Genomic DNA, 24760 nt, shown 5'->3' with positions numbered 1-24760 from the left:
GTAGCTTTCTGCATTATTTCCATGCTAATGTCCCACTACTGATCAGAATGGCCCACTTTTCCAAAGTAATACTCGGCAAAGAAGTTTCGTGTCTTGTTCTGGCTATGAAGAGAGAAGCATAAGAAAGGGTTACAGAGCAAGTAGAAAGTACATGTGAAAGAGAAAAGAAAATGGTAAGAGAATATAAAAAAGAGAGTAGGGAGAGAGGAAACTAGGAAAATCTAGATGGCGAGAACTGCAAATATATGGAGGAAGACACAAAAAACAATGTGTTGGTCTCTGTAGTAAGCAAAAATGACTGAAAATCTCAAAGAATGAAAAAATTAAAAAAGAACAAACTAAAGGAAATCAAAAATGGAGAATGTAAATAAAGGAAAAACAAATATAATTTTTGGATGAAGCCACAAATAATACCTTTGTCAGTAAGAAAGAGTGAGTTTAAGGAAATCTTACTGCTGACATAAAGCAAAAGAAAAAACTGGAGAGGTCAAACCTTCCACTGAAAACATTTCAACTAAGGAGAAGAGTCCTATTTCTTTGGCAATTAAAATGTTTCTAGGTGGTTCCAAACTTTCCCAAACTATTCTGGAGTTAATCAAAGATTTCCCTTTGAACTTAAACAAAGCTGCTTCCTTCAGATTGTCTGTTCCTTCTCTTCTAGTCTATTTCCATTCTTTACTCCTCCCCAAACTTTTTCTCTAGCCCTGGTCATTTTGTAGAAGAGACAGGCCAATGCCTATCAAATTCTGAACATCATTTCATCCTCATACATAAGATAGTGAATTCTGCTTGACATAAGCATTCTCATGCATAAAATGGTGAATTATGCCTGGACTAAGGCAGTAATAAAAAGCTTTAATTTGTGAGGACTCTCATCACCATCACCATCATCAACACAATCTTCAATGCCCTATTATGACAAAGTGGTAACAAGAGTAAAGGCTTCTAGGTCAATGAAGAATGAGCTATGACAGATCTCATCAAGCTGCAAAGGCTTTGAGTAGGGGTCCATTTGAAGCCCATTCTAGCTATATTTGGAAGAAGACTGTCCAGATGATAAACAGCAAATCATAATAAAATCTACAAGTCAATTTAATAGTTTCAATCCATAATAATAGAGAAAGCACTAATGAAGACATACAGATATACATCTATCTATCTATCTATCTCTCTCTCTCTATATATATATATCATAAAGAACCCACAAGAATAGCATAAAATTAAACATCTTAATGAATGGTTTTTCCATCATCTTTATGAATATATCTTCAGCATAAGCTAAATCTACACAAAACAACAGTATTTAATCATTCAACAATTACTGCTTTTGATCATTATACTTATTTAGAATAAAGACCATATCTAATGCCCATAGGATCAAACACAATGAAAGGTATGCAATGAAAACATTTTAAAGGATAACTAAATGATCAAGTTATATTAAATATAAAGTAATATTATAGGAAGCTATCTTTTTCCCTAAAGTGAAATATCCCACCACAACATATACTGAATAACTTTTCAGATCACTATGTCTTTAGCAATAATTTAAAACAACTTCTCAAGTACAGTAGGGGAAAAAAACAATTTGAAGTTAGGATGACAGGCTGTGATCTGAATTTAGGATGAGAGGCTGGATTAGAGTTTGTGTGATCCTGGCTAGGTCATGTGACTGAGACACATTTCCTCATAAAATAAGAAAAACATTTATTTGGCTTTCAGAATTGCAGTAAGAAATGATAAGATGATATATGTAAAGAGCTTTGTAAACATAAAGCATTATATACCTGTAAGCTGGATTTTATTTATCTGACCAAAGTAACCAATGAATTACTTTGTTAGGGCAAAATGCTTCACTAAAAATAGAATCTGTCGAAGTGCATGATGCCTTTGGCAGGACCTTTTAAAAATATTACACTGTGTGACATGTATTCAGTGATGTCAATGAAATATATATGTATTGGTAATGTCTACACTGTATTTATTGACTATATCTGATGTCTGCTGCAGTCAGAGAAATGTGGTATTTAGGGGGGAAAAACCTATAATACCATCAAATATTAAAAGTAAAATGAAATGATGTAACATGCTCCACTAATGTCCATATAGTAAATTAATTATGAGACTGTTCAGAAAAGAAATTTTAAAGTACCAGAACCAGTACTAGGCTACAAGTGAGGGGGTCTGAATTTTATTGCCAATTCTGTTGCTAAATTGGGCAAGTAAATAAATCAAATTCTTTCACCTCAATGTACACATGTACAATATGGATAATGTAGTAATACTTTCTTTATCTCACAGAATTATTATGATAATGTTAGAATGTTAGAAAAGTTGACACCATGTAATTGGGATATGCAGACCGGAAGCATGGCTAAAATGAAAGCTATAGCCCATACATTCCAGGTGTTCTCAGTCAGGCACAGCCAAAAAAGTCATCTCATCATCAATTTCAATTATTGAGAACCTTCTATGTACCTGGGAACTTCAGATACAACTATGAAGAAAAAAAAAATCAGCACAATTTCTGACTTCAAGATTCTTGAAATATAGTAAACACAAGAGCTTCAACTGTATAATTCCTTACATGTACTCAAAGTCAAAAGACAAGTTTGCTCCAGACTTTGTTGCAAATGAGCACCTTACTTTCTAAATATCACTAACCCTACCAAGACATTCAAGTATAGGAGTAAACTTTTCCAAAGGGGGATAATATATATAAATAAAAAAAAAAAATAAAAAAAAAAAAGAACTGGAAAAATCGGAAATAGAATAAAATAAGAAGACACAAAGTGATAAGTATTGTTTACCTGTCAGTTGACATTGATTAATCTTGTGTTCTGTGATATCGCTCAGTGACTCAAACACCTGGAGGCAGCTGTCACAGCTGTGCACAGCTTCTTCCTCTAACTCCTCCCCATCTTCTGGCCTTTTCTTACAATCTAATGCATCTCCATCTTCTGTCTTGTCTTCTAATTTACAGTTGGGGTCTGAAAGAAAAGTAAGTCTGTGATTTTGGGGCATCAAAAACCAAATTCCTTTAAAACGGTATTTGATCTTCTTGCTTCCAAAAGGATAGAAATAGCATTTTCCTTGAATTTGTCACAGAACAGGATCATTGCCTGTTTTATTGCCAAATAAACCGAGGTGACATTCTTCCCTAAATTTTGTTCTGTTCTCAGTTTGGAAAGGCGCCTTATTTTTACCACTACCGTTCAGTTCTTCTTTCACTTCCCTATTCAAGCATTCCTTCCATACTTCCATGTTAATTTAGTAAAGTCTGTCACAGCTATAGAATGACATTGATCACTTTTTAAAATACAAACATGAAAAAAAAAAAACAAATAAATCACCTTTTAAAATTGAATAGTCTCCAATGAAAAGAAAAAACCAGCATGTTTAAGGATGAATTACTTTTCAGTTAAATATACTGTTTCACGGGAAATTACCAGAATTAGCCAAAAGCCTAGAATAAACTCAGCTAATTACCATAGGCATGAAATTGACCTTTACTCATAAACTGGTCAAAACACACAGTCACCCTATTATTTGCTAGACAGTGGTAGAAAAATAAACTCCACTATACAACAAAATGTACTTACATACATAAACTAGAATCTACATTTAGTGGGATTCTCTTGCTTTTGCAGTGTTAAAACAAAAAAGGGAGAGGGGCTAGTGGGGGTAAAATTTAAAAATTACAACCAAACTGTAGTAAATTATAATAAACTATCACTATATTGGGAAATGTTAGTGGCGGATTGATTAAATATTTTTTATAATCCATACCATTTTCATTTTCTCTGAAAAGTCAGCAACACAAATATACATCTGAATAGTGAAACACAGACAATACCTGGCACATAATAAGTACTCAACATGTTGTTAGAAATCATTTTCTTTCTTTTTGTTTTCTTTCATAGTAGGAGAATATTCCCATTTATTTCCATGACACTATTTTCCTTTGCAAATGACAAATATGCAGAAAAACTTATATTTATTTAAGTTAGGACATACAATGCAGTGGCTTAACTACTTTCGATCCTATATTTTTTCTTCCATTAACACTCTCCAAACATTACAAACAAACAGCATATCAGAATTAATTAAAAGCTAATTTTTGTATTTACATTTTTGAGAGAGTTGTAGTATACTTATTATATTATTATATATTAAATGGGAAATTGAGCAATATCTTGAAGAAAGTATATGGTTCAAGTTTATTTTTAGCTAAAGCTAGGTTATTTTTAAAGAATTTGATTATGAGATAATTGATAAATTTTCATCAAATATTCACAAAAATCTCAAAAAACCCACTTACAAAACATTGTTCTGGGGAAGTCAATGAAATCTCATTACAACTCCCTTTACTCTGAAAATGATACCTCCAGCTGCCTTGTCTTTAATGCAATGCCACTAGTCACACTGAGTTTCACTTAAAGCCCTCCCACTTTTTCTGCAGCTGTTGCAAACTCCTTTTTCCTATCTGCAATAAATAGCAGCCAGACCACCACTCCCCAAATGATTCACATATGTCTAAAATCCACCTATGTGTCAACATTTTATCAAGAAATCTTTTGTAACATGAAAACTGATAAGAGTTTACTTCAAAGAAAATACAAAATTAAAAACAAAGTATTTTTAATGGAATTATTCAAGTTAATTATTTAGATGAAGTTGCCATTTGAAAAGTATTATTGCAATCTGTTTCAAAAATCCTTTTTTTAAAAGCATATACACTTAAGAAGAAACAACTAAAGGTTTTTGTAAATTTGTTTTAATATAGTACCTAAAATAACACTATATGTAAATATCAGAATCATCAATGTGTACTTCATGATGATAAAGAAGAAAACGGGAAGCAGGTAGAGAAGAGAAATTCCATAAAAATAATTTTCTTCAGATAAAAACATACTAAATGTCTCCAAATGTAAAAGCTGCCACCCATACTTATACTTTCCAGAGGTGATTCTGGGTGATGAAACCAATGGAACCACCTCTTATTCATTTCTGATATTTTATCTGATGCTTCAGAAGTTGTAAACAGGAAAACTTTCCAAGTTTCTCTGCAGGCTTTAACCAAATGCTTTAAAAAATACTGCCAGGTTAGACAGCAATTCAGAAAAAAAGAAATAACTATCTTAACTATTGCAGCCTGACCCCAACATCATTAAACACTTGTTGGAAGGCAGCATGTGTGTACATTGCATACATGAGTTGTTTAGCTTGAATTCCCAGCTTCATCTCATAAAACCGACAGTATTCAGGGAAATATGGGTGCTGGGTCTGAATTTTAACATGTGTATTTAAATGCTACACATAAAGTTTACAGACTTGTTTGTTTAAAAAAAAATAAGAATAGAGTCTGACTCCTGTAAGTATCAGGACAGGGGGAAAAAAGGCAGAAATCCCTATATTCCTTATTCAAGAATATTAACATTTGAAGAAAATCCAATCGCACCTACTGCATAAATATTAAAACAAAGCAAAGCATGTGACACTGGATGCCTTGGGCCTAAACAATGCTCTAATCTATCCTTCTTATAGGGAGTCCAGTTATTAAAATTAGGGTCATTTTAAGTATAATAAAAATGTTTTGGGGTTGGGTGTGTTTTTTTTGTTTTTTTTTTTTTTTTGCTTCTACTTCTACATTTACAGATATAACCCTACAGGGACCTAAATCAGTCAAGCTTATTCACTTCTGCTGCAACTTTAGAATGCATGCTCCAGCCAACTGGCGAATTTGTTTTTAGGTCAACACTTAAGTGGGACCCTCTGGGAGATGGGTTCGATTATAGCCTATGATGCCTTGGTGTAATGAGTTCTTGAAGTCTCAGCCTCTTTCTTGGTAAATGGATTTATACATTCTTCATTTTCATAAAGACTCTCCCATATAAGTCCAAAATGTTTTTAGGATTTGTTTGTTTGGGCCTTTTTTCCCCTTCATCACTATCATTTATAAAGATTTGGGGCAATTTAAAATGACAATCAAGCTCATTTCCCAGAGGTAACTACACTTCAGTAATTACACAGAGCCTTCATTATGTAGTTTTTATAAAGCCCTTTGAGATCCTAACATAAAAAGTATTTTATTACTATGCTATCCATCCTAACTGGCTTTCTCTTTCCTACTTTCAGTCTTAGTGACTGTATGTTTAACCGGAACCCCTCACTCCAGGTCCACTCTATTTATTGCATCAAATTTATTAACACTTTCAAATGACACTCCCTCTACATCTGAAACAAGCAAGTGCCTCCCGTCCTCAAGTTGTTGTTCATTACAAACACTGCCACAGACACTACTACTCCTCTCTCCCAATCACAGGGGATATAACATATAGATAAAACTCATCTTGGCCATTTTTCACCTCTTCCTTTCCAAACTGTCTGCAAAGCTTCAATGAATAATTAGCCAAAATGGAAAAGAGACCTGAATTTGAAACAAAAATATATTCAGCTGTGAACACAATTTTTTTTAAAAAAGTAATGAATGTTACTGATCATTTTAGCATCATTTATAAATGGAAATTAAAATTAGATTTTCCCATTACTGTAGGTGGGGCTTTCCTTCTCCTCCTCCTTTTTCCTCCTCCTTCTCCTCCTCTTTATAAGAGATGTTATTGCTGTAACTTGGTTTAATAAAACCACAACTTTGGGGAAAATGAAAAATTGCCCTGGCTTAAAAGAGTTGGAGGCAATAAACCCATGGACTTCAATTAATTTCAAGTGTGGGATCAGTTTAAGGCTGAGCAGTAGAAATTCTATTCTGTCCATGTAAAAATGAGGTTTCACCACATTTACTTTTTATAACCTATATAAAAGTCAAGTAAAAGTAATGAATATCTAAAAGCCATCTCAGTGGACTGGCAAAGACTATCTGTATTCTTGAAACTCATCTTACATATTTCTCTCTGTGCAACAAGGATCCATGCCTGATCAGAGCTAAAATGTCAAACTACTGAGAAAACAGCCCAATTTCTAATCCATTTCACTGCCTTGTAATGGACCTCCTTCCAAGCCACTTTCGCATGGAAAAGCACTGGCCAAAGAAAGGAAAACTTAAGAGATCATGTGGTTATAATTATTACCAGGCAAGGAATATTTCTGCAGCTCAGTGGTAAAGTAAAACTCTGTCACTCTCTGCTCCCAATAGTGTCCATCGCAAAACAACTGCCTCATTAAATCTCTGCAGTAAGATTAATATGCCGTAGCTACACTACATTTATAACTTGGTACTCTATAAAAAGCACATTTAATGGTAAGAGCCAGAGCTTAGATACAAAGTATTACTATAAAAACTTCTGGCAGCATGTACATAGAGCAGGCCTTCTCTGCCCCTTGCAGAAGATATAAATGAACTTATTTCAGGTTCATTCTAATCATCAATCCCGATCTAAAATCCAGAATCAATTTTTATGATAGTGGCAGAACATGAGATAGAGGGAATGATGTAAATATGTGAATGCGAGAAGGCTACTTAATAACAAAAACTGGCAAGAGATGAATGAACCAAAATACATACTTATATATGCATGCAATGTTAAAATTGGACCATCTCCTAAGTCTATTCTACAATCATAGCCAGCTTTTCACCAAATTAAACAACCATGGCATTTATTAATGCTCAACCTTGAATCAACTAATATCATTGGAACAAATCCAGAGAACTGCCAATAAAAAGTACACAGAATCTTCTGCTTAAAAGCAAACCTTCAGTTAAGTCCTCATGAATTTCTGAAGAGCAAGTTAATGAACTAACTGTGAAAAGCAAAAAGACTTAAGGAAATATATTCACAATGTCCTGTGTCAGAAATATTTTTTTAAATTAAATGTATCACTTTTATGCAAAATTGCTGAAATATTGAGAAGAATCCAATCATATCCACTCCATAAATGCTAAACAAACAAATAAAACATGTTAAACTGGAAGCCTTAGCATTAAATAACATAATTCCTCCAATCAATTCTTCTTATAGTGTCTACTTATTAAAATATATTCCATATGTTGTGATCTAAATGTGTGTATTATGCTATACTTGTATTATATTTTTATAATCATTACAATTCAGCTTTTATACAGAAAGAACTCAAAAAATGTATGCTAAATCAGTGAATTATTCATACATGAAAAAGTTTCCTTTGTTACTACCAGAAATATATGATATAGTGACAATTCATGAGTAATGTATAATAATCCACGAGAAATATATGACATATTGACAATTCATGAGCAATAATCCATGAGAAATATATGATACATTGACAATTCATGAGTAATATATAATAATCCATGAGAAATATATGATCTATTGACAATTCATAAGTACTTCATACCAAGTTCACAACTATTTCTGTCAATATTTCCATTTAAAAGATCCATATTTGTACAAAGATCTAATCATAAGTTTTACTGACATATTTAACTTCCCTTGCCTAAAAACCAAACTAAGCTGTTGCCTATTTAAATCAGACCCTGTGCATTAGAGTTCCTTTCCCGTTAAGGTTTCCAAATTTATTTCATTGGTCTTACTTTAACATGTTAGAAAAATAGGGAAAAACCTATTACCTTAAAACTTTAAAGAAATAATAATTTCTCTTTCAGGAGATAGTCTAACCAGGAGCAGTAGCCTTCCTGGTATCCTGAAACTGATGTATGGGATTTTTCCTTTTTCCTTTGCTGGTTCTAGAAATGAGTTGAAAACTCCCTAAGATGAAAACAGGTTTAGGGAACATAAATTGCACACTATTATAAAATGGTAAGCAGGCACTAATGAAGGAATGCAGCATTACCAGACTGTGTGGCCGTCTGTCCTACACCCTCCTGATGGTCCTCTGCCTCATTTTCTTCTACTGAAAAGAAAAGGTAAACAAACAAAACAAAACAAAAATAAAACAAAGATGTTAGGTGGGGTAGCTGAAATGAACATTGTTGATCTTCGGACCTTACCCCTGAAGGTCAATTACAGCCACCCAGCATGGATGATGACCAATCACGGTAATAAGATTTTGCTCTCTACTACCAAAACCAAGCCACTGAGGTGAAGAAAAGATGCTTGGATCAAAGAAGAAAAACTTCTAGGAGAGATTTTCTGTTATATTTTAGACATCACTTTACTGTTTTAAGAAAGTTTTTCATGAACTTGTTCTCTCCTTTCTCCATCTCCCTAGTCTTCCTAGATAGCAATAGATACCATTATTATTAGTCGTCAATATCCAGACACTAGGCTAAGGGCAATAAGAAAGGCAATAACACATAATTTATGCTTTTGAGCAGAATAGAATGTATGACATAGAGGAGATAACACATAATATCTAGTGATATAGACTATAGTAATATAGAGAACAGAAAAGGAACTAGAAAAGATAGGAGAAAGGCATGGAGTATTAGATGTAAGGAACTACAAAACAGCTAAATTGCAGAATGCACAGACTAAGTAAGGGTGGAAAAGGTAAGAAGAGACATGGCAATGAATAGATTTAAAAGCCAATCAGATAAGTTTATAATTGATGCTAAAGGTAATGGGAAGCCACTGGAGCTCCTGCAGCTGAGAGGTATACTATATGCTTTTAGAGAAAAAAAATAATAATCATGCCAGCAAATGGAAAATAGTAGAGTATACAAAGGTGGAAAATCAGTCAACCAAACTACATGAAGTTTAAATTTTCTATGGGGATTTTTCATCCTAAAGGTATATCATCTAGGATTGAAAGAAACAGATGCAGAATATCTAAGAAGCACATTCCAAAAAAGTGAATTTCTTACTACTCTTGATCCACAATGAAACTACTTGTATCATACTGAAATGGAACTATATAGGTAGGGAGAAACTAACCTTGATAAAAAAGAACTAAGAGCTTTTTGGAGCCAAGGAAAAATATTCTCCTTATAAAATCGAAATTTCCCAGGCACCTTCATCTACTTAATTATCTATTGAATCTTTCACTATCTTTACCAGAACAGTCAAGTGAAAACAAGTGGAGACCAAAGAAAATAGCACAAATTTGCTTCTTTTACCATTTCCTCCCATTCTTTGCAATTGGAAACTAATTTAAATACGAGTAAGTTAGGTATTAATATGATTCTCTCAAAGCAGTATATCTTAAAAATGAATCTTGATATTTGTTAGTGGAACTGTGAATGGATCCAACCATTCTAGAGAGCAATTTGGAACTATGCTCAAAAAATTACCAAACTGTGCATACTCTTTGATCCAGCAGTGTTTCTACTGGGCTTATATCCCAAAGAGATCTTAAAAAAGGGAAAGGGACCCACATGTACAAAAATGTTTATGGCAGTCCTTTTTGTAGTGGCAAGAAACTGGAAATTGAATGGATGCCTGTAATTGGAGAATGTCTGAATAAATTGTGTATATGAATGTTATAGAATAGTATTGTCTTATTTCATCTATAAACACAATAGTCAAAAGTAAAGAGAAAATTAATTATATGGAGAAAAAATAATTTAAAGAGACTTTAATAACTGTTTTTCATAAAAATTAAAGCAGTAGTAGATCATACTCATTAACAACACTCTATAGTTAAGGAGAATTGGTATAATGGAGAGATAGAGACACATAGAGACAGACAGAGACACACAGAGAGACAAAAACAGAGACATACAAAAAGAGAGACAGATTGAGACAGAGATAGAGGCTATAACCTGTCAATGTAACATTCAACCTGAACAACAGCAATAGAACTGATTATCATAAAAAGAAGATTAAAAATAATATGACTTTGAGGGGGAAAGATACACTAGTATTAGTGAAAGAAAGGAAATAACTGGGAAGAATCTCAAGAAAAATATCAGAAATTAAGCAAAACTATCCTTTCAAGATTTGCTCATGTGAGCAAAAACCACTTTTCTCAGCAAGCATGTTCTGCTAGACCAAAACTAGATAGGGACCTTCTATAATGATAAAAATAATTCTTAAATTTTGTTTGTTTTACCAAAAGACTTCTCCTTCCAGATCTGAGGTTCCATTCTTTACCATACTCACATTTAACATGTAAAGTGAAGATGCTGCTGATGCTACAGACTGCTACAGCTTGACTTCATAAATATTCATAGATAAATGGCAAACCAAGAGTTTTTACAACTATTTGTGTGTTAAGAGTCTTTGTGTCCATATCCCCAATCTTAAAACAAGCTGTTGTGGTCCCTTCCTCAATATTAAAAGAAGGATTTTATTTATCTTAGAAATAACAATCCTGAAAAACATTCTACTAAACTGACTGAAAACTAAAATGGTATCAGAAGTATAAGAAAAAAAAGAAAAAAAAAGTATACTCTAATAGTCTATGTAGGGTTTCATACATAGTAATAATTTCCAATAGCCCTTTTTACATACCAAATTATCCTAGTACTCCTAAAGCAAAATCATATTTGTGAAAATGGAGAATAGAATATTAGGGCTATTTATTAGTATCCTACTTAAACATACTTAATATGCCCAAAGTGATGATAACTACAACAGCTACCTTTTATTATACAGCTCTAACTTTTGCAAAGCATTTCATAAATATTACCTTTTTATCCTTAAAACAACCTTGGGAGATAGATATTATTATTATCCCTATTTTGCAAGTATTAAAACTGAGATAGCTTCAACACCCATAATAATGGGTTAAAGCTACCATTAAGTGACATTTATTTTATAGCTTACAAATCTGCCTGAAGCTATTGATTGTTTCACCTGGTTTTGGGTTGATTCTCTAGAGTTCTCCAAGTAAACTATCACATTATCTGCAAAAAATTTTGTTCCATCATTACCTGTTTTTATTCCTTTAGTTGCTTTTTATTGTCTTTTTGCTTTAACTAACTAGTAAAAATAGTGTATAATAGTGATAATAATATACGTTTGCTTCACTCCTGATCTTATTGGAAAGATTTCAAGTTTGTACCCATCACATAAATTTTTTCCCTAAGTATTATTTTGTTTCCATCCAAAAATGTAGGATTTTGTGTCATTATTATCTCTAAAGAAATTATTGTTTCTATGATTTGTTCTTCAACCAACTCATTTTTGGATTCAACTGTTTAATTCCAATTAACTTCTAATCTATGCTTCCACAGCCCTTTTTAAATATAATTTTTATTGTATTGTGGTCTGAACAGATTACATTTAATATTTCTAGTTTTCTGTCTTTAGTTGTGAAGTTTTTATATCCTGACATGGTCAGTTTTTGTGAAGATTTCACATATAACTGAGAAACAGAGGTGTTTCTTTTTATTCCCATAGAGTTTTTTCCAGAGGTTTATCATTTCTAACTTTCCTAAGATTCTATTCATTTCCTTGACGGTCTTATTTTAGAGTTAGCTTTATCTATCTCTGAAAGGAGAAGTTGAAGTCACCTACTATTATATTTTCCCTGTCTATTTCCTTTTGTAATTCATTTAATTTTTATTTTAAGATTTTAGATTCTATGAAATCTGGTATACATGTTTAGTACCAATATTGCTTCATTGTTTATGGTTTCATTCAACAAAATGTAGTTTCCCCATTTATCCCTTTTAATTAGCTCTGTGTTTGCTTTTGCTATTGAGATCATGATTGCCACCCCTGCCTTTATTACTTCAGCTGATATTTAATAAATTCTGCTTTGCCTCTTATTTTAACTCTATATGTCTCTCTGTTTAAAGTATGTTTCTTATTAAAACAATAACAACAACAACAACATATTTTTGGATTCTGATTTCTAATCCATTCTGGTGTAGTATTTACTTCTGTTTTAGGGATAAGTTCATCCTATTCTCATTAACTGTTATGATTACAAAGTGTGCATCTCCCTCCATGTTAATTTCCTATTATTTATCTCTTCTCTCTTTCCCTCCCTCATTCTACCTCCCTCTTTCTTCTTTCCCCTATCCCTGTCTTTCTCCCTCTTCTTCCCCCCCCCACTCTTCCACTTTGTCTTCTAGCTTTCCTCTACAATCTGTTTTGATTTTGTCAACTGCTTTCTTTTATCTGTCTTTTCTTTTATTACCCCTCTCTTTCTGCTTTCTTTCATCTGCTCTTGTTTTTATTATATTCCCCTCCCCTTTCATTTTTCCCCTTTCCCTGCTACTTCCTTATTAGGAAAATGCATTTCTATCATCATTTGATTATGTGTATATATACATATACATACACACACATACACATATACACAAAATATATATATGCATATGCATACACACACACACATATACACATATATCTCCTTTTACAACCAATTTAGATGTGAGTGAAATTCATGTTGCCCATTCTCCCACCCACTCTGTTTTCTCCTCTACTGTAAAAAGCTCTTCCTTGAATGGCACTTTTATGTGACATAATTCCCCCTATTCTTCTTCTCCCTTCTTTCTTTTCCTAGGGCATCCACTTTTCTTGCCTATCCATTTTTTTAATATCATCCAAAAATAATAAACTCATTTCCACACCCTTTTTCTATGTAGAATCTTTCTAACTGCCCTGATAATGATAAAGTTCTTAGGAGTTACAAGTATTATCTTCTTATATATGAATTTACATTCACATATAATACACTTTAACTTTTTTGAGTCTCGTAATTTCTTTTTCATGTTTAGCTTTTTATGTCACTCTTCAGTCTTGTATTTGGATATCTGGTTTTCTATTCAGCTTTGGTATTTCACCAAGAATGTTTGAATGTTTTTTATTTTGTTAATATCCAATTTTTTGCATCAAAAAAATTATATTATTTTTCTGGATAGATTATTCTTGGTTGAAATAACAAATTTTTTGTCTTAGGGGACATCATATTTCAAGTCCTCCAACATTTAATGTAGTAGCTCCTAAATCTTTTGTGATTTTGACTGTGGTTTCATGGTTATTTGAATAATTTCTTTCTGGCTGCTTGAAGTATTTTCTATTTGATCTACAAACTCTGGAATTTGACTATAATATTCCTGATAGTTTTCATTTTGAAATTTCTTTCAGATAGTGATCAGTAGATTCTTTCAATTTCTATTTACCCCTCTGGTTCTAAAATATTAGGGCAGTTTCCCTTGACAATTTCTTGAAATACAATGTGTAGGTTCTTTCATTGATCATGGCTTTCGAGTAATCCAAAAATTCTTAAGTTATCTTTCTTTGATCTATTTTTCTTTTTTTATGTGTGCATAATTTTTATTAAAGCTATTTATTTTTTTAAAACATATGCATAGATAATTCTTTGACATTAATCCTTGCAAAACCTCATATTCCAATTTCCTCTTCTTCCCGTAATCCCTCCCCTATATGGCAAGTAGTCCAATATTTGTTAAACATGATAGCAGTATATGTTGAATCCAATATATGCATACATTTTTATACAATTATCTTTGATATACTTTTCAGGTTAATTGTTTTTCCACCAAAATATTTCACATTTTCTTCTATTTTTTCAGTCTTTTCATTTTGTTTTATTGTTTCTTGATATCTTGTGGAGTCATCAACTTCTACTTGCCCGATTCTAATTTTTAAGGAATGATTTTTTTTCCAGGGAGTTTTTCCATATGGCCAATTCTGCTTTTTAAAGTTATTTTCATTAGTGAATTTTTGTACTTTTTTCCCCTTTGATGAATTGCTTTTTAAGGAATTATTTTATTCAGTATTTTTTGTACCTCTTTTACCAAGCTGTTGTCTTTTTCTAATATTCTTCTTTTGCTTTAATTTCTTTACCTAATTTCTGCCCTATCACTATTGTGTGAGTTTTGAAATAATTCTTTTAAACTCTTCCAAGAATTCTTGTGGAGCTTTGGTCCATTTCACATTTTTCTTTGAGGCTTTGCTTGTAGCTGTTTTGACTTCATTGTCTTCTGAATTCATGTCTTGATTTTTCCTGACACAATAGTAGATTTTTATAGTTACATTCTTTTTTTTTTTATTTGCACATTTTCCCATCCTATTTCTTAATTTAGAACTTTATGTTAAAGTTGGGCTGTATTCTCATTGTAGAGATGGAAGCAATCAGTCTCAAATTTCAGGTTTTTGTGCCTGTTTTTGTAGCCAGATCTGAAAATTTTAGAGACTTTTGGTGTTTCCAAGGTGATGTGATTGTCTCCAGCTTGAGAAATAGTGGAGTTTTTGCTGTTTCTATTGGCACCACCTAGTCCTATCACTGGCGTTTCATTCATGTGCACTCCAGGTCAGCCTTCCCCATGTCACAGATCTCTCTTTCTGACTTCGTATGTTGTCTCAGACTAGAAGAATGTCTTGTGTTGACCTTTGTTGGCTCTGCCACTCCAAAATTCTATTTGAGATGTCATTTTAAAGTTGTGTGTCAAGAAATTGGAAAAGCTCAACTGAAAATTTCCTCTATTCTGCCATCTTAGTTCTACCCTTGGAAGTCTTTTGTGTGTTTCTTTTACAGTGATAGTACCATCTTTGAGCCCTACATGGGTTAATTTAGAAAACTAGATAGGAAAGCATTTCTAAACGCACTACCTGATACAAAGTACACTTTAATAATTATTTAAGTAGAAAAATATTACTGTATACTTGTACATTTAATTTTTTTAATGACGTTTACACATGAAATTAGCCCAGTTACTCATTGTATAAAAGTTGCTTTTGTGAATTTGTGTTATTTATATTTATTGCTGGGATATATCTAGGTTACTATCAGTCACAAAAAAAAAAGAATTGCTAAATTCAACTAAATGTTGCAAAATGTTTCACAAATGCCACTCCACCCAAAAACCCCCCAACTCTGAACATTGAGTTCCAATCTAGAAGAATCCTTTTTCTTAAAGCATAGCAAAAGTGCTATTTATTTGATTTCTTTCTAGTTGTACCTCCTTGCCATGCCATCTTGGCTTATTTGGAAAGGAATAGTCATCAAAAACATAAAAGAAAGAGATGTGAATAACTGAAAAGAAGACATCTTTTTCAGTTGTCTTTAATCAATCTACTTTTAAAATATGGATATATCTACTGTGGATAAATGTTTTCTTTCTCTTTTTCTCTCCTGCTTTCCTTCTTTTCTTCCTTTCTTCCTTGTTCTTTCTTAGAAAAATTATTTGGACTGATGATAATTTAATATGAAATAAAGAAATTTTAAAAATTTATAAAATAGTAGAGATTTTCATTAAATGAAAAATTAAAGCAAAGAAGTAAAGCTATGATTTATGGCTTTAGGGCTATTACAAAATACCAATAAAATAAAAACTGTATAGAATTGAAAAAAGATTCATTTTGTTCTACTCTAGTTGGGTTAATAAATTTTAAAATGCATACTACCTTAAATGTGTATGGCTTTTTCAGCTTGTTAAACAAAACAAGAAAAGCCACACATCCCAAAATAAACTATAAAAATAGATCATTATTGATTTAGTACATTTCTACAACACTTTCCTTAAGGAATGTGCGACAAACAAAAGAAACCTAATAGCATCTTTTAAAAAAATATATTTGAATTGTATTTTTTATTTTCTAGAATTTAAAAGTTATTCCATATATCCCCATGTAAGTTTAATTAGTCTTAAGTTTTAGCTGTCTATCTCCAAACTGCAATTTTAAAATGCACTTTTTCTACAGGATCTTACGAAATGTGCATTCAATCTGCATGTTTGAGTATCTGCGGACAAGTAATAAAGAAACCAGCTCCATTAGCATAATCAATATACAATTTACAGAGCTACCCAGATAGAACAGAAAGTGAACGTGTGTGCCATTATTTTAGTAAATACAAATTTATAGTATTTTCTGAAAGCATTTCCCACCTAACTCACTTTTATCCATCTTAATCTGTTTATAAAGTGGGGATGGGAGAAAATAATATACATTATATTGCCCAACTCTTTAAATATTCACAATTCAGTCACATACTTGAGAGGGAAGATGACAGTGTTTACTAAAGATAACAATTTAATCTTTATATCCTTAAACACATGCACACATGCATACACACATACATACACACACAAACACACATATACAAACACCCACAGATGCAATTTTTTGTAATGTGAAACCTACATCTAAAAGTTTGACAATATTTGTGAGAAAAAGGTAGTTTCTAGTAGGAGATCAGGTCTCATCCCACTTCTTTTTTTTTTTTTTTTGGCTGAAGCAATTGGGGTTAAGTGACTTGCCCAGGGTCACACAGCTAGGAAGTGTTCAGTGTCTGAGACCAGATTTGAACTTAGGTCCTCCTGACTGCAAAGCCCACTTCTTTAAAAGAGAGAGAGAGAGAGAAAGCTAACATTCCAAACATTTCAACTAGAAGTTTGCAAAAGCCTCCTGAAATCCTATTATCAATCTCATTGACCAAAAACTCAAAAAGCTAGGAATAATTTACCTTTCTCTCCCTCCTTCCTCCACAATCCCCTTTGCTTTTTGTGTCTATTTGTCTCTTTCCCATCTGTCTTTTACCTGTTTCCACATACACATATGTATTTATGTATGTTTTATGTATGTATGTATGTTTGTGTACAAGTATATACAGAAACTACTAAACCTCCTTTATAGAATATGTGTTTTTAATTTTTTTTTACCATTGAATTAATGGTAATAAGTTGTTCTGAATCGCCTATATGTGTGTGTGTGTGTGTGTGTGTGTGTGCCTGTGTGTTTCTTAATAACAATGAGTCTCTTTTCCTAAAACAGTTTCTTTTTCTTTTATCTTATAATACTTCATCCATAATATATCAATTAAGATATTTGCCTTTCTGAAGTAGCTAGATAGAAATAATTTTTGCTTTGTTTTATTTTTCAAAAAACAAAAAGTTCTGAACCATTTTTTGAAAAAGTCAATTTATAAATACTACTATGAAACCCAAACCAAATTGGTAAATGGTTTTCCCAACCCTGTATCCTGGAGAGCTCTACCTTGTTTTTAATTCTAGCCAAAACTTAGGAAGAGGAAATAGCACAGAAAACAACTTAGGACTTCAATGAATAGCCACAGCAAAAGAATTGGCAGGCACACAGTTATAAACATACCAATAAGAATATTTATCATGTGATCAAGATTACCATTTACACCATACTGTTCTTCCAAAGATGCAGAACCCAGCCCAGAACAACATTGCTATACACTGAAGCACTTTTAAATACTGAAACACTAGTCAACCTTTTTTTTTCAGTCATAAGGACGAGTTGGGAAAACTCATTTGAGAAGTTGAGTCACTGTGGTTGCAAGAAGGCCCAGTCTAATTCGATAGCACAACAGGGTGCCACTTTATTCATATAAAATTAGACTAAAAGAAATGTAGTTCAACCTTTTTTTTTGTTTTTACATTTGAATAAAATGAGTCCCAAAGAAGCAACATGGGCTCCATAATATAATTTCTAGGAAAATGCAAAGGTTCTTCTCCTTCTACCCCATTCCCCAAGATACCCACTTCACCTTCTCCCATTTGTCTGAAATCTCTTTAATAGATGAGTCAAAGTCTTTTATTCCAAAATAACTGCTAAAGCTTAAAAAGCAAATATATCTGGGAGAGGTAACAAATTGAATTAAATTTAAGCTAAGGTCCAAATAGCTGACAGTAGGTATTTTCTGGAAAGTAGTTTTTAACAATAGGTAAAGGCCATTGGAACTTGAACTAGAAGGAATGGTCACTAAAAGGATAAAAGGGGAGACTTAGGGCATCAATTAGAAACTTTATTTGCCTAATAATTTTGCCTAATTTAAAGGCAATTCTAAGACTTTTTTTTTTTATTAAATAATGATCAGATTAGAAATTTGGACTGATCCCGAGTCAGAAAGATGGAATTCATGACCCACTTTTGACATTAACTATCTGTGCTACCTTGTTCTAATTGGCCTTTACTGTACCTCAGTTCCCTCTCTGCAAAATGGGTACAATAATTTAATCTGCCATACACTTAGTTACTATTTTATGTGGTTCTTTTGAGGAACAAAGAAGGTGCAAGGTAGTATAGTTTTTGAAAAAGTTTAATGAAGCTAAACACATAAAAATTATTATAATAATAATACAGGACTTTTTAGCATCTTAATGCCTACCTGGTAAATAGATCTATGAAATTATAATAGAACCCTAAGCCCAAGTGCCAAGAATGAAATATATGAGATCTGTTATTCTCCTTTCCAAAAACACACATTCCCCAAAGAAAATCAAACATGGCAATGAAAGTCAAAATCTGTCATTTGGTATATCACCATCATTATTAGCATTCCTATGGGAAACACAGAATTTCCCTCACATCGAGGAAAAGGAATTGTAGAAATTTTAGGAAAAAATATGCTTGGTATTCTTCTGTGGTTTTCTCTGAAAGGGACCAGGGTGTTATAGGAATAGAAGACCATTTTTCCCTCCCCTCTTTCCTTCATTTGGATGCAGGACAATTAGAAAATAGCCCAAGACTCAGCACAACTCAGAGACCTTTGCAAGGTATGGGAGAAACTAGTTGGCCACTTCTTTAAAACTCTGATTCTGCAGACGGGAAGACCAGGAGAGCCTGCTTTCCCAGTTTGGGACTCCTTTACGTTCTTGTCTATGTATAATTATGTGCTTGGGGAACAAGGGACTAAAGAGCCCAGGCATTTCAAATTACAGAGGAAAGACTGGGCTTCAACTAGAAGAAAGATGATTTTTCTGTATTTGATAAGCAATATGGAAAACCTTTTTCCTGTCTGTATAGCCTTTCAAAGCAAACTTTTTTTTTTTAAGTTTCTACTAGGCATCTACTGCACTAGGAGATAGAAATTCAGGAACAAAAAGAATCCCCTGGCCTCAAGAAGCTAACTTTCTGTCAGAGAAGACAATGTGTTTGGATATATATAATATGGGTATATATTAAAAACATTTTACATATATGCTTATATATGTGTATAAGTACATATAAAATGTATATTCAAGGTAATTTTGAGGAAAGGAGATTAGCATTTGAGGGAAAAGATCTCAGAGCAATGCTTCTTAATTAGTGGGTCAGGGTTATTTATGTAACTGAATGTGAGTTTTGTGAAAAATTTGGCAACAATGGAAGGTATCAAATATTCCACTAAGATTTAATTCTTTATGTAAAAATAAACAATAACATCCATCTCATTTGCTTTCATCTTTAATGGGAAAAGTACATATATATCAAATAATTGTTTTAAAATAAATTTATTATCAGTAAATGTTTGATTTGTACACCTATTTTATATACCTATATACCTGGGATCACATAAAAATTTCTGAGGAGAAAATGGAAGAATGTAGAATAGAAAAAGTTTAAGACACCCTATCATACAAGAAGCAACATTTCAAATGAGCTTTGAAGAAACTAGGGTTTTTAAAAAGTGGGGGTAAAGAGGAATAATAAAGGCAAGTGGGACAGTCTATGTAAAAGCATGGAGTCAAAAATCCTATTTATCAATCAAAAAGTATTTATTAAATGCCTGTTATGTTCCAGGCATAGTGTTAGGCATAGAATTATGCAAGTACAAATTATGAAGCAATCTGTTTGCAATGCATTTACATTTAAATAAGAGAGATAACAAGTAAATATAGACAACATAAATATAAAATTAATAAATATATGTATATGTATGTATATACACAAAAAGTAGTTTACTATTGGTAGTTTCTGAGAATGTTACTAGCAGAGGGATTAGGAACGGTTTCATGAAGAGGATGTGCTTCAGTTGCTTCTTAATTATTAATAATTCTATGAATTGGAGTTAAGGAGAAAGTTCATTCCAAGCATGGGATTCTATCTTTCAACTAAAAATAAAAATTGTAATTAATGTTAAAATTGAATTTTCTTTATTATTCTTCTATCTATTAAGTACTTTCTATGCTTTAAAAGTGTTCTCAGAGAGCCCTATGATATTCTTTTCCCAGCTATCCTACCATTGATTTTTAAAATTAATGATAGTCATTTAATTCAACATAAAAATCAAGAGAACCAATCTAATGTGTAACTAGAAATCTGAATTGTATATAACTAAATATATATATCCTAAAACCTTGAAAATACAATTGTATGATAGTTGCAAGTCATTCAAACTTAAAGATTAAAATAGTGTCTATATATGTATGGGACACAGATAATATCATACACATACACACACACACACACATACACACACAGAGGAAACATGAAATAGATTGCCTGAGAGGCTGAACTACATAACACTCAAGCAGGGAGTGGTCACTTGATAAATTCATAATCAAAATAGAAATCAATGTCAATCAATACTTTAATGAGTAAGAATGCTGGCTAAAGCAGATTAAGTAAAAAGACCTCATAAGATTTATAGAAATCAAAGGTATTCAACAAATTAATGAAAAGAGGATTTCCAACATGTAAAAAGTATGAAAGCAAAGGAAAGATGAAGCAGGAGCCAGATTCACAGCTAACGACCATGTATGCAGTCCTACTATCTTCCCCTTCAAACTTTCATGTATAATTCTCTTCTGTAGTAGAACATAAAGGAAATTTGCTTTCTGGACAATATTACTTATGAGTCAATGTACATATATATTCCCACCATTTTAATTCCTTTTTAAAAACAAAAACAACCTTTGGCTTATTTAATATTTAAACCCATTAACAATTACAAATTAAACTATTATAATTAAATGTGATTTGTTTGATTCTTAACTCTCCCTAATGAACAATTATTCAATTCAATTCAATTCAAGAAGCATTTCTTAAGCCCTTACTGTGTCCCAAGCATTGCACTAGGTGATGGAGATAGAAAGACACAAATGAAATAATACTTGATTTCCATGAGCTTATATTCTATTGGTAAGGAACATGTACTCAGGTAAGAAAATATAAGATATATAAAAAGTAATTTGGAAAAAGGAAGCATCAAGATCTAGGGTTACAAAGGTAGAATATGGCTCATGTCTTTGAAAGCAACTAAAGATCATAACAGATGGAAGTGATGAGGGCCCTTCAGAAAAAGAGGCCAAAATCTGTGAAAGCCTGATATGCTGAACTATAAAATAGATAAGTAATCAGTCTGGAAAGATAGGTTAGAGCCATATTGTGAAGGGCTTTAAATGCCAAATAAAAGAGTTTATATTTTATCATGGAGATGATTGAGAATCAATGATAATTCTTTAAGAAGAGACTTGACATAGTCAGACCTAAGCTTTAGAGATAATTATTTGGAGACTGTGTGGTAGACAAATTGAAGGGAAGTAAAGTGTAAATTAAATTCAAGAAGACTAATTAAAAGGTCACTGAAATATTCTAGCCAAGAGATTATGAATTCAGATAGTGGCCATGAGTGGAGAGAAGAGGATATAAGTTATATTGGAGATAGAATAAGCAAGACTTGACAAATACTCAGATACAAGTCATGAGTGAAAGTAAAATATTAAGGACTGTCAGGATGTAAGCTTGGGTGACTGGAAATATGATATTATCTCAGAAGAAATAGAAAAGTTAAAAGGCAATGAATTAATGAGAAAAGATAGTGAGTTCTGTTTGAAATTTATTAATTTTGAGATGTTTATGGAATAACCAGAGAGAGAAATTTATCAGGAAATGTGGGTCTAGAGCTCATGTGAGAAATAAAGGCTATATGAGCCACCCCCAATTACCATATATTCTTTTGCATAAAGCAAAAGAAATTAGACCTGGTTTGCCAAAAAGCAAATATTCCAGGTATTCAAATGAGTCAGTGATTTCAATGTATTTCCAACTATGCAAATTATAGCCAAAACATGCCTTTGAATCCTAGGACACTTTTTTTCACATGATCTCGTAATTTGGCCACAGGAATCCAAACTTAACCAAAGGCAGTGAGGGAGGGAATTCGATGGGATTCATTCACTTTCTCTTGACTTTGTGAAGATCCCTAGGAAGCACACATTCTAGCCATCATTTGTCCCTTGGCCACATAATGAGGCCATCATGATGCAGTTTATTATCATGTCCATGTTTCAGCCCAATCTTTTTCAAAATTCACCTCTTTCTGTTGCCTTTTGAACAATTTTCTATTGTAATTCTATAGACTATAGTTCTCCATGAATCAATGCCATAAAACAGCAAATGAACACTGACATTAAAAATATGAATATTTGTTTCAGTGAAAATCTTGAGCTCACAAAATAACTTTGCAATTGTCTCAAAACAATTCAATCTACTCTTCTAAATAATTATACAACCATTTTATTAACCATTTTCAAGATCTACAAAATAAACACACAGAAATGAGAACTGTCAGACACTTACTAACTATTTGACTCTGGGCAAGTCATTTAACTTCTCTTAGAATCAGTTTCCACATGTGTAAAATGAGAATGATGATAGCACCTATGTCAAGAGTTGTGAAATGAGATAATATAGGCAAAGTGCTTTGTAAACCTTAAAGTTATTTAATACTTATATGTACACATATAAAGGTGGGTCTATGATCTATGCCTGTGTTGTCTTCACCATCTTATCTTTTCATTTGACAAGTATTTTAAATTGACAAGTGTTTAATGACTAAAGTAAATTCTTTTTTTTTTAATTCTTCTGATCTTTTCATTACAGCAATTAATTTGCATCACTTACATTTTTGTATGGTCCTTTCCTCCATTCAATTTGTTACTAACAATTAGCTTAAATAAATTGGTTAGAGGTGTTAAATTGCATGGCATATATTTTTCTCGTTTTTATTCTTGATTCTGGCTTCATATTAGTTTTTATTTTATAACAGCAAATTGGTAGACTATATATAGATTATTGATTCAGAAATTAATCCCACAACAGTATCATGTCTTTTTCAACCTATTAGAATATAATTAATTTCATTTTCTGTGCCATTATTTGTTGCTCATAATGTCAAATGCCTTCAAATTATTTTCTTGAAGGATGTATTTATAACATATACATATGAGTCTTTTGTGTAACATACAATTCTTTAGCCTATCCTTATTCCTTAATAAAATATTCCAACATTTTGCACTGTACTTGTCTATTACTGCCTTTGCATTAAAGTTCCCAATTATTTATGTACATGCTGATTTAATTGGAAGATTTTATTGAAATTTTTATAGAATGTTTCTACCTTTTCATCCTCTGTAACAGATGTTGCCACACAAGCTACAAATACTTTCATGGTGGTCTTTTTTGCAAACACCAATCATAAGGACTGCAATATGAGATGTCCAAGTCTCTAATGAAATGATCTTTTTTGATGCCTTATTTGTAATAATTGCTTTAATGGCCTCTCCCAGCCATTAACAAGCAACTTCCTTTTGTTTTCTTGTTCTACTTATAATACCAACTCCCAGACTGTATTACTCTATTAGCTTGGATAAGTTACTTAATCTTTCTAAGGCCTCAGTTTTTGTATCTGTAAAATGAGGAGATTGTACAAGATGACTTCTAAGATTCCTCTAAATGATGAATCTATGATCCTATAATATAACCCTATGATATGATTGAATTCCTCCTATAATATGAACCCTAATTTCATTGGACAAAAATCATGTAATATCTAGAATAACAGAAGCTAATCTTAATATTTATAACTGGTTTAAGAAACTGAAATTCTTATCTTCTCCTATCTCTTTTCTGTACTCTACCATCATCACTACTGAAACAGAGGTCAAATGGGGGGGGCTAATTTTATTTTGATTTTTTTTCCAATTGACAAACAATGTATCTGGACTCACCCTAAAAAACAAAAACAAAATGGGAAATAGTTGCCAGGATCATATTCAAAATCTTTACATGAAGTGGAATTTCTCAGAGCTTATACTCCCTTGACATACTTTAGAGACACTGAAATATATCTATAACATCTTGAGACATGGAAGCAGAGGTTTGTTGGTATTTCTCCACTTCATGTTTCCTTTATCTCTAAGTCGAGTTTT

At 32.2% G+C, this 24760-nt stretch overlaps 1 protein-coding gene across 7 annotated transcripts in view; it reads right to left on the bottom strand.

Annotated features, from left to right (window-relative positions):
* The window catches only part of ZNF521 (zinc finger protein 521), a 348750-nt gene that overhangs the window by 306077 nt on the left and 17913 nt on the right, over positions 1–24760 (bottom strand). For 6 of the 7 annotated variants that reach the window (XM_031946501.1, XM_031946504.1, XM_031946502.1 and 3 more), the window contains 2 exons: positions 8791–8850; positions 2811–2990 (listed from right to left, as the gene is read on the bottom strand). In XM_031946501.1, coding sequence (XP_031802361.1) covers positions 2811–2990; positions 8791–8850 — 240 coding nt within the window. The remainder of the gene's footprint in view (positions 1–2810; positions 2991–8790; positions 8851–24760) is intronic. The other variant, XM_031946503.1, reaches the window with a different exon arrangement.

Source organism: Sarcophilus harrisii, chromosome 1, assembly GCF_902635505.1.
Source record: "Sarcophilus harrisii chromosome 1, mSarHar1.11, whole genome shotgun sequence".
Lineage (NCBI taxonomy): Eukaryota > Metazoa > Chordata > Mammalia > Dasyuromorphia > Dasyuridae > Sarcophilus > Sarcophilus harrisii.
Note: the sequence above shows the minus strand (reverse complement) of the source record. Positions and strands in the feature narration are given on the sequence as shown.